Genomic DNA, 16,087 nt, shown 5'->3' with positions numbered 1-16,087 from the left:
AAAGGATCCCATCTGGACTGCTTTAAGCAGCTGCCAAGAGCAGGCGTCTGCTCTGAGCAAGGCCTCTTTGAGGAGCTGCAAATGCATGAAATGTGGTGGAGTGGCTGGCTGGGATGGCACAAGGGAGCAGGATTCCACAGCAGTGCCTCTCCCCAGCCTTCTTCTCTGAGAAAGGGAAGACCTTCCCCACCATTGCATCCTCCTCCTTCAGCACGGCTCCATCCACCATGTCACTTAAAACTCACGGAGTGCTCACGGTCCCATTTCCATTTTCTCTTTATTTCTCACTTTCAGGCTTCCATTTTTGTGTTCACACTCCTGTGAGAGGTTACAGATGTCTGGAGGGAAGGAATCTGTCTGTCTTCAGGCTGGGATCCAGGCAGCTCTTGGGAGACGAGGGAGGGTGGATAGGAAAACTTAGATGCAAGGTTTTGTGGAGCACCTGGATGCTGCAGGAAGGGGTGCTGGAGGCTCAGTGCATGGTTTGTGCTCTCCTAGTTCAGCATCTTCTCCTTCTGCTCCCCAGCAAGACCCACTGGCCTTCCAGGAGAACATGAGTGAGGAGATCCAGCTGCCAGCGGTCATTAACAGAGCTCACTGCTCCTAGCAGGGTGCATTGAACGCTTTGGTGGCTTTATCAGGCTTCAGCTTGGATACTTGCATGTAGGATTAATTTATCATAACACTGCTGTGCTCTTCTGACACCAGATCCACTCAGGGAATGCTTTTCCAGTGTCCTTTTGCAGAGCAACATCTCGTTGATGAAGGGCAAAATGCTCCACTGAGCACTTCAGATGAATAATCTGGGGATCATTTGCTACTGAAATGACAAGAGCTTTCAAGATGGCAACTTCAAATGTTTTCAAATAAAACTACAGCTGCTATTTCAGCAATGGACATACATATCTGCACATCTCAGTGGCTGCAGGGTCAATGGCTGACCTTGCTTTTGCTAGTCATGACTCACAACTTTTTGCCAGGATGCTCAAGATTCGACAGTGGAATTGTCAGGAACCTCTGGGGCAGGTTCTGGGCTGACAATGTGCCTGGTCATGAGCTCTCACATCATCCTGGGCTGGTTGTGCTTGTCTAACACCTGCCAGGGAGTTCAGCAAGGCAGCAATGGAGATAGGGAGCAAGCAGCTGTTCCTCCATGGATGTGTTTCAGCAGCAGGAAATGTGAGAAAAAGCACAATGGCCATTGTTCACCCCCAAAGAAAGATTTCTGAGTGTGTGAATGTCTCAGTGGAACACAACAGCTTGCCCTGCCCCAGTGACTCCTGGCTGCAGGGGGGATCTCCAGGCAGAGCATGGTGTGAGCAGGGTGGCACCAGGAGCCTGAAGGGATCCACTCAAAGCCCCAGCAAGGGCAAGTCCTTGTAAACTCATTTTATAAGCAATGGAGCTCCTGTCTGCACTGCAGCTGCCCTCCCACCTGTGTGCAGAGGCAAAGCTGAATGTTCTCTTGATGATGGGGAGCAGAAAAGAAAGGGTTCATGCATCTCTTCTCTTCATGGGGACCTCACAACTGACCAGTCCCCATCACCATCACTTCCCTTCCCACACCAAGGGAGAAGCACAGAATGGTTTGGGTTGAGAGGGACCTTAAAACCCATCTTGTTCCACTCCTTGCCACAGGCAGGGACACCTTCCCCCAGATCAGGGTGCTCCAAGCTCCATCCAACCTGGCCTTGGACACTTCCAGGGACAGGGCAGCCCAGACCTGTGCCAGTGCTTTACCACCCTCTGAGTAGAGAACTTCCTGACCAAAGTCTTTACACTTTTGTTTTAAAAGCATTCTCCCCTGTCCATTGTAGGAATCTGCTCCCCTCTTTTAGACAGCCCCCTTTAAGCACTGGAAGGTCACAAGGAGCTCTCCCCAGAGCCTTCTGCAGAGAGGTCTCAGGAGGGAGGGAGCCTTGCTGCAGAAGGCATGTGAAGGACACCATCAGCCCTGGGAGAGCCAAGCAGCCCTGGAGCCGACAGGAAACCACTGAGGAGTGAGTCACTGCTCCAGCCTGGACTGGTTATGGCTCTGCTGACTCAGCAAAAGGGGGAAAACTCCCGGGAAAAGCCACTGTGGAAAGAGGGCTCTGAGTCAGGGCAGCTGCAGCCAGGGGGCTGTGGGAAGGTGGGGCACAGGGAACGTGGAGCAAGGGCCATGGAGAGGGGAGACACCAGCAGCTGGAGATCTGCTCCTTTGTGCAGGGAGTTACTGTGACCTGATCACAGAAAGCCACGAGTCTGATTCCTTTTGGCTTGGGGATGGAGCTGAATTCCTGTGGATGCAGGCAAAGCACATCCTCAGGGTCCATGCTGGCTGGCTCAGCCCCTGGCACAGGGGTGTCTGGGAAGGACGTGCTGGTGGCACGGGGGTCCTGGCATGGGCTGGCACAGGCAAGGCTGCAGCTCTGAGGGGTTGTGTGAGAGGCTGTGTGGTCAAGGAGGTACCTCTGCCTCAGCTCAGGGTGAGCAGAGTGCAGATGCATGGGAGTCACAGCAATTGTCTCATTCAAGGGGAAACGAGACGGCCAAACCCCCTGAACTCACCTTTTCCCCCTTTGGCCCTGGTGGTCCAATTGGCCCTGGTGGTCCTGCATGTCCCTGTGGAGAGCAGAGAGCACGTGAGGAGCCAGGAAAGAGCTGTGGGACTGAAAGTCCTCCCTGGTTCCCTGATCCCACGAGCCCTGGGTGGTGCATGCCAGCTTTGGAGGGACACGTGGGTCACACAGGCAGAGATGAACCAAATGCAGGTGGTGCAAATGGAGACTTGACAGAGAACTAAACTCGAGGTCAGAAATAAAGAACAATTTGCATCCTGGAGTGGCAGTTTTGGTGTGTTTAAGAACAGATAAAAGCTGGGAGGTGAAAATAAAACCCTTACCTGGTAACCCTTTAAGCCTGGGTCCCCTTGAGCACCCATCCTTCCTGGAGCTCCCTGGAGAGGCAAAGACAGAGGGACTGAGAGAGCAGCCCATGGTGTTGGCACGAGGGGAGGAGGCACTGGGCTGTGCAGAGCAAAGCTCTGCACGTGTGGGAGCGTGGCCAGTCCTTGTCTTTAACCTCTTACACATGGAGAGGGCTGTGCCAGGAGGCCTTTCCATGCCTTTGCCTGCCTGCAGCAACAGATTCCCCACCTCACTCAGATTTGCTGTCAGAAATGGCTGCATTTGTGTGCTCTTCATCTGCCCTCCTGCATGCCTCTATATCCAAATATCCAAATTAGTGTTGTGCTAGGAAGTCCACCAGACTTCCACAGACCAGAATCACACCCTCAGCACAGTGAACAAAGGGGTTTAAATCAAATCATCAGATTAAAGTGAGTCACAAAATTTCCATATAATCCCATTTAGCATGGAATAAAGCCCTTTCCACAAGACAAAGACATGTCCACTCCAATAGACTGTTGCTCAGATATTGCTTTGCTTCCTTGTGAAATAATCCATGGAGGCTTTGCCAAAGACTATTAAGGGAGGATATGTGGTGAGGCCACAATTTTTAGTGCAGGAAAACACTATCAGCAAAACCATCACTCCATCACTCATTTGCTACTGTTCTGAAATATCACCACTATTCCTAGTTCATAAATAATTCCTGATTTTGCACTAAGTTCTATCAAATGGAGTGCAAGAAGTTTCCTAACCGGCCTGCAATGCACGAGAGGCACTTTTATGTACCACTGCTGTCCTGATGCATTTATCTCTTGTGCCTAAAGCAAATTAAATTTCTCCCCTCTCTGCCATACTATGGGTGTTCTCTCTGGAAGCCTCACCTTCAGTACCCAGTTCAAACCCTTTCCCATGCTATATTTCTTCTTGCTCCAAGTGTTTTAGATAAGTAGATCAAGAGTGGGTGTAGAAACAGGGCAGAAATCCAAGGCAGAGTTCCTTATAACAACACAGCTTGACTTGGAAGCAGCTCTTGCCATGAGTGTGCAGTCTCAAAGGGGAAGATCTTAGCAAAAAATAGCTTATCAGCTCACTCAGCTGAGGAAAAATCCCCAATATTTCAGCAATTTCAGCCTATCTGGGGAGTTGTAAAGAACTGCCTTGCTGCAACGTGAGCTGGGCTCACGGGGCACCAACCCAGCCACCCCTATGGACTCTCTCCTGTGCTGCTTGGGACAAGGGTTAAGATGTTTCTGGCCAATTAAACCCATCTAACAGCATTTTTCAGTGCATTTTTCAGGCTCTGCTGGGCTCTCTGCCCCAGTCAGGCCCGTGCCCACCAGTGCCAGGTTTCTGTGAGTTGTGTTCAGCCGTTTGCAGAGCTCTTCTCACCATCGGTCCCAGGGTACCTCGGGATCCTTTGGGGCCTTGGTTCCCCTTCGGCCCCTGCTTCCCTGGGGATCCCATCTCTCCAAGCTGCCCCTGGTAGCCTTTGCTGCCCTGCAGAGCAAAGGCACTGACATCAGTGTGGGACAAAGCTTCTTCTGCAGGAAAACGTCAGAGATGAGGAACAGGAGGGAAAACCACAGGCTGTGATGTTATCAAGGAGAGATGTTCCTACCTTCTGGCCAGGCTTGCCCTTTTCCCCCTGTTTTCCTGGTTTCCCTTCTGGTCCCTGGAAGGGAAAAAGAAAAAGGCTGTTGGAATGGGAAAGCAAAGGAGTCACATCCCAACCAGCCACTCCCAAGCCATTTCCCTAGCACACGAAACTTGAGAGCATCCTCACCCACACATGGGGGCCAACAAGGAGGCCAGGGAGTTGTGCAGGTCAGATCACAACCCACAGGTGCTACAGATGGAGGAAGGCTCATTGCTTAAAGGTGGAAAGCTCTTTCTGCTCAAATGGCTATGGGGCAGCACAGCTGAAAGGTGATACTGTGATAATGTTGATGATGGTGACTTTGAAATGACATCCTGAAGATAGGTGGGTCATGGAAAACTGTGTCCATCTGTCTCCAAGGGTGCAAAAAAAGGATCTCCAGAAATGCACCTTCCCAGCCTCTGCTACAGAATGGGCTGAAATGTGGAAAAACATTTATGCTGATTCCCACAAAAGGATTCCTCTGGTTTGCTCCTGAACCAGCAGTGAACCAGTAGGTATCAATACTTGCTAGGCACTAAATTAGGTATTAATATAGGACCCTACCATTGATTCCACAGCACTTCTCCTTATTTTTTACCTTGTGAAAAAAGGCAATGATTTCATTCTCTGTGCACCTACCACACACAACCTCCTGCACCCAGTGAAACCCCCTCCCACACGCAGAAACCACAATCTACTGATCAGGCTTCTAGAAATGCAGTGGGATGCAAAACTTGAGGTGGGAGCCATGGCAAGCAGAGGCAGGAATGCTGAACTGCTTTCAGAACCCAGTGTGGGTGCAGAACCTGCTGCCCCTCCTTGCACCCACACCACAGGCATGTGCTACCATGAGCAGCTAAATACAGCAGCCTCTCCTTAGGGACCTCAGGGAACTCATTTTTTTCCAGTGTTTGACCCTGTTGGCTGCAAGGGAGACAGAATATTTTGAATTTGACAGAAAGAAGCAAGAAGTGTAACTGAAGAAAATAACTCATGCTTTTTGACAATTGTGCCAAACTTTCCAACAGCATCTCCACACCAGCACCACCTCTCTCCCTCTGCTCCCCTCCTCCCAGCTAAGAAGGTATAATTTTCATCATGGTTGGTGTTGCAGTCTCAGCTGAATAAAAGCAACTTTTAAAGTGAGACATATCGGGGGGTTTTCACTCTGATCTGAAACATGGGCCTCAGAAGTGCCTGCTCTGAACACAAAGGAGCAATTCAGCCTCATTCCAACCCTAAAGGATTGTGCCAGTTCACTTCCCCAGAGGGAGTAGCTCCATTTTACCCAAGTCAAACATTTCGGGAGTCCACCTTGCCAACACCATTAGGCTTCACAAAGCACAGGTCCCTGCAGAGGAGCACATGAGCCTTGTTCTGTGTCTCTTCCATACTGCTCAGGGTTGGTTTTTTTTTTTTTTTTTTTTTTTTTTTTTTTTTTTTTTTTTGTGTGTGCTATTTTTTGCTGCCACTTTCCCAGAGATCACTTTTGGAGCTGCTTTCCCACAGATGCTGAGCAGCCGTGGCAGATGATGGGTGCCAAGCCTCCAGCATCGCCCACAAGATTTACACTTCTGACAGGAGTACAGAGAATGAAAGCACTGATTTCACTAATGAAAGCATTAGAAATGGCCAGAACCTTCCAGCTCCACAGCAGCTCACTGTGGGACCTGGTACTCAGCACCTGAAGCACAGTAACTCCGCAGCCCCTGCTCTGCAGCAGTGCCCTGGCACATTATGGCTTAAAAATGTGGAGAGGGAATAGTAGAATCAGTCAAAAAGCTTTACTGTCAAAACAAGATGTGACTGAATAATGAGACAACTGGGGTTTTTAATCAGTTGCATAGTGTTTTTCCATCAGTCTCCCTGGACTGTCCTTTAAGAGCTTGTGGAAGCACAAGCAGTAGATGCTTCCTGCAGACAGGAGAAAGCCCATTTTAAGCTAGATCTGTTTCTAACCCAGTGATGGCCAAGGCCTTGGTCTGCTCCAACAGAGTAGTTATGCACACTCAGATGTGCTCCTGGAACTGCAGTGCTGTGGCAGCTCATGGAACAAAGATTTCCATGCAAAGGTTCCACCCCCAGGCTGAGAAAGTGTTATATTGTCTGTAAAAAACGCAGATAGCAGGACATTGGTGAGACACACTCTTTATCACTGGGCAGAGCAGGTGGTCCCTGTTCATGACCCTGTGAGGTCATGAGGATCTCACAGCTACTTCAGAAGAGTCTGAGGTACAGCCTGGCTCCCTCCACCAGGATACATCTCCCATGGGAGTTTCATGACTGAAACTTCTACCCTGCATTGGAAAATGTCTTTGTTTTTCAAGAAGACAAGTTTAGGCTTTAAATTTTCCCATCTGAGAAACAAAACTTCCACGCTGCTCCTAAAATCTGCCAGCATTCAAGTTCCTGCTTGCACTCACCATCACGGAGTACAGATAGAATCATCTGGGAGAGGGTGAACAACAAAAACCAAACCAAACTTTGACAGCCCAAGTCCTGCTCACAAAATTGAGCTCAATCCACAGTGAGACTGTGCTGAGTACAAACAGCTTCTCAGACTTTCTCAGGCCTCCTTCAGCTTGTCTTTTCCCTTGGTGGTGGGTGTGAACAGAGATACGGGCTCCAACAAACTCCTTGTACCATCTCCCCCTTATGACACATCAGCCTCAGGGAGCAGGGATGTTCATCTGCTCCAGAAGGTTCTCCTGGGTCCTCCAGATGGGGTGCAGCTCTCTCTCCATTGCTGAAGAAAAAATAACCAACATTGGCAGCATCACCAGCTCCTGTCAGTGCCAGGGAGAGGAGCTGTCACTCACAGGAAGCCATGGAGACCTCGTTCCAAGCCTCCCTTGCTGTTCTTGACTCTCATCCACTGGTTAAAAGCTTGGCTGGCGTAAGAAAATGGGTCAAACCACGCTGGCGACGCCACGGGCAGAGACGTGGCTCAGATTCTGAGTTCCTGAGTCACCTCCTCGAGAGGAATGAGCTCTATCAGTCAGGGACATTTCCCTGCTCTCCCAGCACGCTTTCTAGGACTTTGGCCAGCAAGCTCTGCTGGTGAGTGGGAAGCCTACCATGTGTCTGATTTTCCTGGATATGCTTTCTCCAAATGCACAGGAATTCTGCCCAGATGAATTTAGAGGCAGTTCAGCACTTGTCTGGGGTTCCCAGATATGTGATATCTCTACTTGTGATGATCCAGATGTGGTTGCTGTTGCAATCCCAGATGTTCCCAGGGCAGATATGCAGGGGTTTGCACAGTTCCCAGAAATCACTGCACTGCCCTGCACATTTCACAGGGAAGGAAAAACCCAGCAACAACTTTGGTAGCCTTCAAAAATAGTCCCATCCTTTTTCTCTCTATTCTTCTGACTCATCTGTCCAAGGATAAAAAAAAAAAAATAGGGCCAGAAAAGGAAGAAAAAAGAAAGAAAGGATAAAAATAAAATTCAATGAGATGTTATCTTCATCCAGGCTCTCCCCAAAGTACATTGGGAATGCAGCACCCTTTGGTACCTCTTTTACTGCAGTGTGAAGTTCCTCAGGTTCCTAAGATTTCTTCTCTCTTTAGCAGAGATAGGAGTGAGGGCAGAAGATGTACAAAAGCCTGCACATCAAAATAATGAAATCCAAGCTCCCTTTGCTGGACTCACATCAGTTGGGTCACTGTGCCAAGGCACTGAACACTTGGTGCTTTTGTTCCCAAGGTTTGTACACATTTTGTTGTATGCCTTGGGTTACTGGTTTGCTGAGAAAATATATCTTCTTTCCAAGCTTCTTCCATCAGTGGGGCTATTTTTAAATGGTGATTTCTCTTTATATGCTGCAGTCTTCACTAGAGAAGCATATCAGTACCTCCAGATGATGATGGTATTTGTGACCAGGGACAGTGGAAAGAAGCAGTTTTATTAAGTCACATGCCTTCAGCTATGCCAAAATATCCAAGGAAAGCAAAAAAAAAAAATTATAGTCTTAGGTCTAGCATGTTTAAAATTTCATTGTCATCTTCAGTAAGGACACAGATTTACAAGGATTTTTTTTAGTATAGCCTTAGATATTCCCCTAAGGGAAAGAAGAATGGTTTATTTTCCAATGCAAATTGGTTAATTTTTAAAGAAAAAGAAAAAGAGACTTCCAGCTGCTGATGGCCTTGACAGAAAAGTCAGATCTATTGCCCAGCACAACAGCAACGTTTAGTGGGAGCAAATAGATGAGCAGCTCAGCTTTAAATTCTCCAGACATCAACAGTTGAAATCTATGTTCTGACAACAGCATCCAGAAAAACAAAACAAGGAAGTTGAATGAACTGCAGAGAGATATGCCCTGAACAGAGCCAAACAACAAACAGGGCTCAAATCCTGACCCAAACTTCCCCACAGCCAGTGATGCTCTTGCTGCAGGCAGTGGGTCGGGGAAGTGGTAACAGAGATGTGACTCACCATCCTGCTCTGGCTCTTGGCATTCCAGAGGGCAAATGTGTTCCTGCCTTCCTTGCAGCACAGCACAGCACAGCACAGCACAGGAGGGAAGCTCTCAGGGCACAGAACTGCTGGGAGAGCTTCCCAAAGCTTGCCTCAGGTTGTTTCAGGATTGCTCAGGACTGCTGTGGAGCAGGAGCATATTTTCAAACTATTTTTTTTTTTGTGTGTGTGTCGTTGAGTGAAGGTCTGAGGTCACTCCTCCCTCCCAAAAATAAGGCAGGAAGAAACAGAACCACCAGAATACAGCTACTGAGCAAAGGAAAAAAGTGACATAGTGACAGGGAAAAAAAGAAAAGATAGTTTGAGGCACTGGATGTAAAAAGGGCAGGAAAACTAAAAGCAGCAATAAAGGTAGGAAGCATGAACCATAGGATGACCATGCCCATATTGTCCAGGCCCAGCCAGTGAGCTCATTTAAAGGGAAATGAAAAAGCCCCATATAATTTCCTACTGCTCAGCAATGTCTCCATATGAGAACCTCTACTTAATAAACTTTGATGGAGAGAAGCCTCCCCCCATGGAGGACAGTTCACAAACACTCAGGAAATTAGTGGGATTATTTAGGCCGGGCATTTGAAGACATAAATGTTTTGGATTTATAAGAAACACATTTCATAATCACTCTGCCTAGCAGTAGTCTGGAAGGGGAGGAGACAGGGCAGCAGCTCCTGAATGAGTATGGGGAAAGAAGAAAGACTCAACTGTTCTCGAGAAGAAAGACCTGATTGTGCTGTGAGCTTCAGAGGGTTTCACTGGGAGCACTGGGAAGTAATGGGCTCTTGGCCTGCCTGTGGAAACCCGAGTGGAGAGTGCAGGTAGAGCTGGCTGTGCTCAAAGAAACAGCAAATTGGGGAAATCCTATAAAAAGGTCTTGGATGGCAAGGCTGCAGCCAGAGTGGCTGTGACTTTCAGCTGAGCTCCTCGGCTCAAAATGGGAATCCAACCCCAAGTTGTGTATCCTGAACTCTCTGCTTAAGAGCAAACTCTTATCTGCATGCAGCTGTTGCTCTGAAACTTGCTGCTTTCAGTTTTGTGGAGGAGGAGATCTATTTAACTTGATTTTTCTGAGCAGCCACAGTGTAAGGCAGCAAAGAGTCATGCACAGAGCAGTGCTGTGTGCTCTGAGCTGCTCTGGTTCAGTCTGATAGCCCTGAACTGCCACTAATTTGTTGTTTCTGGGATAATCCTTTTTTCCCCCACTCTCTTTGCCTCTCCTTCTTCATCTCTAAGAAAGCACAGGAGACAAGATGCCACTAAAATGCTTGATGGATGAGTGGAAAGTGTAAGAAAAGTGCAAGGCCACATCCCCACTGAGCTGTGAAGCTTTCATACACAGTGAAACCAAAATACTCCAAAAAATTAGTGCTGGAATCTGACAATGGGAAAGAAAAGAGTAGAGAGAGCACCTGGGCAGCACAGCTCTGACTGACACTCCCCCAAACACTAAGGGTTAATATCTTCCTTTTGAAGGACACAGATGCCCTGGGGTTGTGGAAGAGGAGGGGAATGAAATCCTCTCTTGCAATAAGGAGGGGAATCTTGGAGCAACTGCCCAAAAAGTGTGTCTCCTTCGTCTGAGTCAGGAAAGAAACCGTGCCAAGCCAATGGGATTTATTTCAAATTCTGGCTCATTTTGACTCCTGTTAACTCTAAACTAAGACCAGCTGGGATCAGGCTGCCTTCCCCAGCAGCAGAGCCTGCGAGGGCCAAATGGCCCCTCAGCTGCTGGAGAGCAGCCTCAGTTGCTGCAAGCAGCAGTTCCCTGGGGATTGGGAAAGCTCTGTGATTCCCTGCAGGATGCTCAGGGCTCACAGGCAGCCCTGCTCTGCTCCAAAGGTGTCAGTGGATTTGCTGGGCTGAGTCACAGAGAGCAGAATGGCAAATAAAGGGGGAAAAGTCCCACACAATATCACCCAAACAACAAAATCCAGCATGTACCTCTGCATTAAGTGGGTGTTCAGGAAAGGCTGACCATGGGGCCACCAGCACTGACTGTCAAAGCAAGAGGAGAAGCTGATTGCAGCTGTGGGCAGGGGTGCCCAGGGATGCTCACCTTGGGTCTAGGAGGGGAAACAGAGAGACCCAGACCTGCATCTCCACAGAGAAGCATTGCCCTGGCTCTTGGTCTCAAACTCTACAAAACAGAGGTTTTCAGCATATTTCACTGCATTTCTGAGCAACTTTATTCACCTTTGACAAATACCTACTTATGGCTTTCCTGGGTGTTGGTCTGCACGAGCAATGATACTCCAGGGCTGTAACTCAAGGACACACCAAGGCCAAGTGCAAACACCTTCAGTCCTGGAAAATGGGCTCCAGTATAGGAACTGGGCCCCTGATATAGCAGCTACTGGAAAGGACAGGCTGTAGGGCAGGGGGATGGTCTGTTGTGACCCCCTCTGCCACTGACTGACCTCCTGCATCACCCTGGACCCCTTTACTGTCCTGTGCATCTGCTCCTAACACATTATTCAAGGTCAGGATTTGGAGTAACACACTCATTTCCTAAGATTTAGGGTGTGAGGATCTTGCTGGTACCACAGACACACTGCCCTCCCCTGCACAGCCAGCCTGGTGTTCTCCATTCCTTCCTCTGCTCAGTCAGAGGGTGACCCCACACTCCCTAGCTGGGGCATTTTAAGAAATTTCATTCAAGTAATTACTGCACAGACAGCCCATGGTCCAGGGCACAAAAAACAGCTTTTCCAGGAAACAACAGCTCAGTACTTTATCAAGAAACCCCATAAAATTCCTGCATGGAGAGCAGAGATTAAAACCAGGGGTGACTCCAGGATTGTCCTCAGTGTTTTCAGGGAGCTGGATGCCATGGATGTGGTGCTGCCAGCTGTGGCTGAGCTCATGTGCATGCAGAGAATGGCTGGATTCAGCAGCAGCAGAGCGAGGGGTTTTGTTGCAGAAAACCTTTGAATCGTGTTTTCAGTGGCAGGAAACAGAAGAGAACAAAGAGCAAAAACCACTCTGGGACAAATTCTGCTGTAAGTGGTGTTTGGACAGCATTGTACAAGAGCAATGTGTCGGATGAGAAGATGCTCCTGCTCTGCCCTGGCACTGCAGAGCCCAGAGGGCAGCCTGGCATTGCAGCTCTGCCAGCTCAGAGCAGAAGGTCCATCCTGGCCAGCAAGTCATCCTTCCACTTCAGGATTGTAGCCTGGAGATGAGACAGGGACAGAAATGTGGTGGGAAGGCTCCTCAGGACACCATCCAGAGCTGTGTGTGGGGCTGCTGCTGCTCTGGGGAGCGACCACAGCACCAGAGCCAAGAGCCACGAGTTCACTCCACGCTCTGCACTGGGCTGGAGAGTGGCTTGATCTTGTGAGTTCCCTCAAAAAACCCTTCTCAGCTCTCCAGCCCAGCCCAGCCCTGTCAGTCTACCCTCCTGAAGAGCAAATGAAAGGACTTTGGATCTTGTTGCACCAGAGCAAAAGGATTTACAGCCCTTCAAGCTCTTCTGGGCTGATGGTGCACATCTGCATGCCACAACAGGGCCGGCAAAGGCAGCAAGATCTTCTCTGATGTAATTGTTTATGGCAATTCAGAGCACTGGAGTGTCTGGCTCGAAGCTTTCTGAGTCCTGACATAGCTCAAATGACACTGCAGATAGGATTTCAGGTTAAAATTGAACTGAAAAGAACTCGACTCCCAGTTTTGCTGAACAATGAGGGAATTTCTTGTTTCAGAGCATGTTGTATTTCAGTATTTCCAGGCTCTCCAATTGCTTTCCTGGAATTGTAAACCCCTTGCTATCAGATGTCTGCCGTGTATGGCAACCAGCACATTACACAAACCACAGTGCAGAGCCACAGAGCACAGCTGGAAACCCATCACCTCCCTCCTCCAACTGGCCTGGGCCTTCCTCAGCCACTGCTGCATCTGTCATCCTCCCAGGGAAGGGCTGAAATGCCACATTTGCTGCCACTGCAGAGGAGAAGCAGCAGAGGGAAACACTTTTTGGGGGAAGAGGTTGTTCTCAGGGCAGGTTGTTGGTGGCACATCAGTGACTTCAGCCTCTTTTACCATCCTCTGATGCCATGAGCAGCTCTGATGGGCAGTCAGATCCTTTGTGAGTGCAGGTTACTCTCCAGGGATGTTCTCTGGGTGTTTCAGGCTCTGTGGCACTATTCCCTCACAGCCTTGGAGATGAGGAGATAAATGATCTTTTTATTTTGGCAAACCACACCATGACACTTGCGCTGCTGAGGGATGCCTTGCCAGAGTTCACCAGGCTCTTGTACTTTCCAGTGTCCCCACACAGTGAGGAGAATATCCTTGTTCTGCCTTGCCCATACAAAAGTTCTGGATTTCCAGCCAGTCTCTCTGAATGCAGGTGCCCAAACAGTCCCTGGTGCTCTGCAAGGAGAAGGGATTTTCAGCCTTCTGTTGTTCAAACCAGGGGGCAAATGGCCATGTTCAGAAGAGAGTCAAGGTCAAGTGAAGGCAGTGAGTTTGTGTTAGAAGACAGAAACCTCTGGGAGGAGATAATTCATGGGCGAGCAGCTCAGGAAAGGTGCACATCTCTGGAAATTCCAACTGGATTCCTCTTTTGTGGCCAGGGGGACAACTGGCCCATTCCTCCACTGAGCAAGAACTAGAGTTGAAAGGAGCAGTGTGAACTTGGACAAAGTGACCAAAAGATAGAGGATACTCATTTATTTCAGCTCCAGCTGCCTCGAGCCCTGCCAGCCACAGCTGTGAAGCTCATGGACCATCTCAGCTGCCAGGTTTGCTGAAATCCACTGGCGTTGAAACACGTACAAACCACCCCTGGAGACTCGACTGGGGCCTCCCTGCTGCTTTTCGTTTGAGACTCAAAACCACAGTGGAAACTGGTTTGCAGATATGTTAATGCTGGAAATGGCTGAGCCAAGTGCAAGCTAAAGAGCTCTGGAAAACCTTCCTTGAGCACTGAGGGAAGTTTGGTTGTGCTCAGGCAGTCATTGCTATCAGCATCAGGATGAGCCTCTGGAAAATGAAGCCTTGCTCAGGAAAGCCAGATGTGCCTGTGCTGAGCCCACTGATCACCAGGTGAGTGTCTCTCTTCTGCAGGACCCAAAAGGGCAGCACAGACCCTCTGTGCTTCCTCCAGCTTTCCAAGTTGCTTTGGGGTACATCTGCCATCTCCAGGGAGCTCCAGGACTGCAGAGCCTCCAATCTCCTACCATCCTTCATGCTGGCCTGCTGCCACATTAGGTGTGAGCTGGTGGTGCCAAATTCCCCAGCTCCTCTACCTGCTCTGCCAGCACCAGCCTCTGCTGCAGCCAGGATACACAAATCAGGCTGAAAATGTACCAGCAGTGAAGTCAGATCCTTTCAGAGCAATCTGGCACCTCATTTCCTACATCTGTCACAAGGACACTTGATAGTGAAGTGTCACATTCCTGTAGACATAAGCAAAATAAAGATTAAGACTAAACATTTCCTTGGCATTAACGACAAACCTTCAGGACATGGTGTGGCTGCAGAACCCTGTGATGAAAAGGGGTTTTTCCAGAGGTTGTTGCTGTCCATGGAGAGCATATCCCTGTGGGTGCTCCCTCTGGAGTAACACAGGGACAAGCCAAGGTTTAGGAGAACCTTTTATGTGTCCACAATTGCAGGTGGGCATCAGATTCCTCAAACTAACTTCCAGAAGCAGAAGATGAGCTTCACAGCCCCAAATGGAGCTAGAGTTTGTTGGCACAGGTAACTGCACAGATCCTTGTGTGTGCATCTCTCCTAAGGGCACAGAAGCATCAACACCTTCCCTGTGCCCTTTGTAGCTGAGCAGGATATCCCAACAAATACTGGAGCTGAGGAAAAGCCCAGGAAAGCATCACTGGATCCTGGCAGGATTGCGGTGAAGCACAGATGCCAGGAGAGGCCAAATGGAGATGCAATAGCCAAAGATGAAGTTCTTACCACCATCTAAAGTGATTATTGGACAGCAGGACACTGTCACATCAGAAGTGTTAGAACCATTCACAACAGGGTGGTGTGGAATCATTCAGTTCCTGCACATCCAACCCCAAAACGCTCCCTCTCCCTCCAATCCAAGCACCTTCAGCACCTTCCCCAACCAACTTCTATGCCAGCAAACAAATCCTGGACATGAGTTTGTCACCTTGATATCTGCCCTTGGGTGAACAACTTTCACAACTTCCCCATGACAGATTTTTTGTTATCTTAGTCCAGCAGCCTTGAAGACTTCTGTGCATTGTGCAGTTTGTGGTGGCTTTTGCAGCATGTCCTCCAGGGCATGGCTTGGCTGGATATTCCAGCTTCTGACCCTCAGAGGGCTTGCAGTTATCTCCATCTGAGCTGTAAACCTTATCTTGACTGAAATCTAAGGAAGATCCCACTGATATTTCTACTCCCCATGGGAATGTAGAATGAAATTCTCAGTAATGGGAAGAGGAAAATAATTTGTGCTTCTGTCAGAGGAATTCCATATTTAAATGACCTCAGTGAGCACAGGAGGAGCACCAGGCTGTGTATTAGGTAACAGTGTCTGGCAGGGCAGGCAGCACTATCTGGAGACTGTGCAGGTCTGAAAGTCTGCCTGAGCTTAGGCACAAGGAAATACAAAGAAGTATATTAAAATAGTAGATGGAAATATAGCACTTTGCAGTAAAAAAAAAAAAAAAAAAACCGAAAGGGAGTGATTATGAGCAGGAATCTTGGCTCTATTGACTGCTTTTTTTTTTTTTTAATAAAACAGAATACACCATCATGTTCCCAGGGACATGCTGGCAAACAGCAGGGACAGAGTCTGACAGAATCTGTATTTTATACTTTATAACTTAATATGGCTTTTGCATGATTTTAGTATTTTTATTGGTTCTTAAAACATACACAATATAAACACGTGAAGCAGCCAGAAGTACAGCACAGCACATGGAGGGCCACTGTCCAGCTGTGCCAGCCTGCAGCTGGGAAGGAGCTGGGCTGTTGGGGACCACCCTTGCCTGTGGCATGATCCCAATCCTGAAAGGGCTCCCTGTTGGGGACAGGGGCCTGTGGCCAAGGGTGGCCTTATTTGGGGCAGGACTACGGGCTTCTTCTGCACATTTATGGTG

At 48.8% G+C, this 16,087-nt stretch overlaps 1 protein-coding gene across 1 annotated transcript in view; it reads right to left on the bottom strand.

The window, feature by feature from the left end:
- Nucleotides 1–16,087, bottom strand: part of COL27A1 (collagen type XXVII alpha 1 chain) — a 144,937-nt gene that overhangs the window by 20,038 nt on the left and 108,812 nt on the right. The window contains exons 38-41 of the mRNA XM_066562636.1: nucleotides 4,510–4,563; nucleotides 4,281–4,388; nucleotides 2,885–2,938; nucleotides 2,551–2,604 (exon numbers count right to left, since the gene is read on the bottom strand). Of these exons, the coding sequence (XP_066418733.1) occupies nucleotides 2,551–2,604; nucleotides 2,885–2,938; nucleotides 4,281–4,388; nucleotides 4,510–4,563 (270 nt within the window). The remainder of the gene's footprint in view (nucleotides 1–2,550; nucleotides 2,605–2,884; nucleotides 2,939–4,280; nucleotides 4,389–4,509; nucleotides 4,564–16,087) is intronic.

Source organism: Molothrus aeneus, chromosome 19 (assembly GCF_037042795.1).
Source record: "Molothrus aeneus isolate 106 chromosome 19, BPBGC_Maene_1.0, whole genome shotgun sequence".
Taxonomy (NCBI): Eukaryota; Metazoa; Chordata; class Aves; order Passeriformes; family Icteridae; genus Molothrus; species Molothrus aeneus.
Note: the sequence above shows the minus strand (reverse complement) of the source record. Positions and strands in the feature narration are given on the sequence as shown.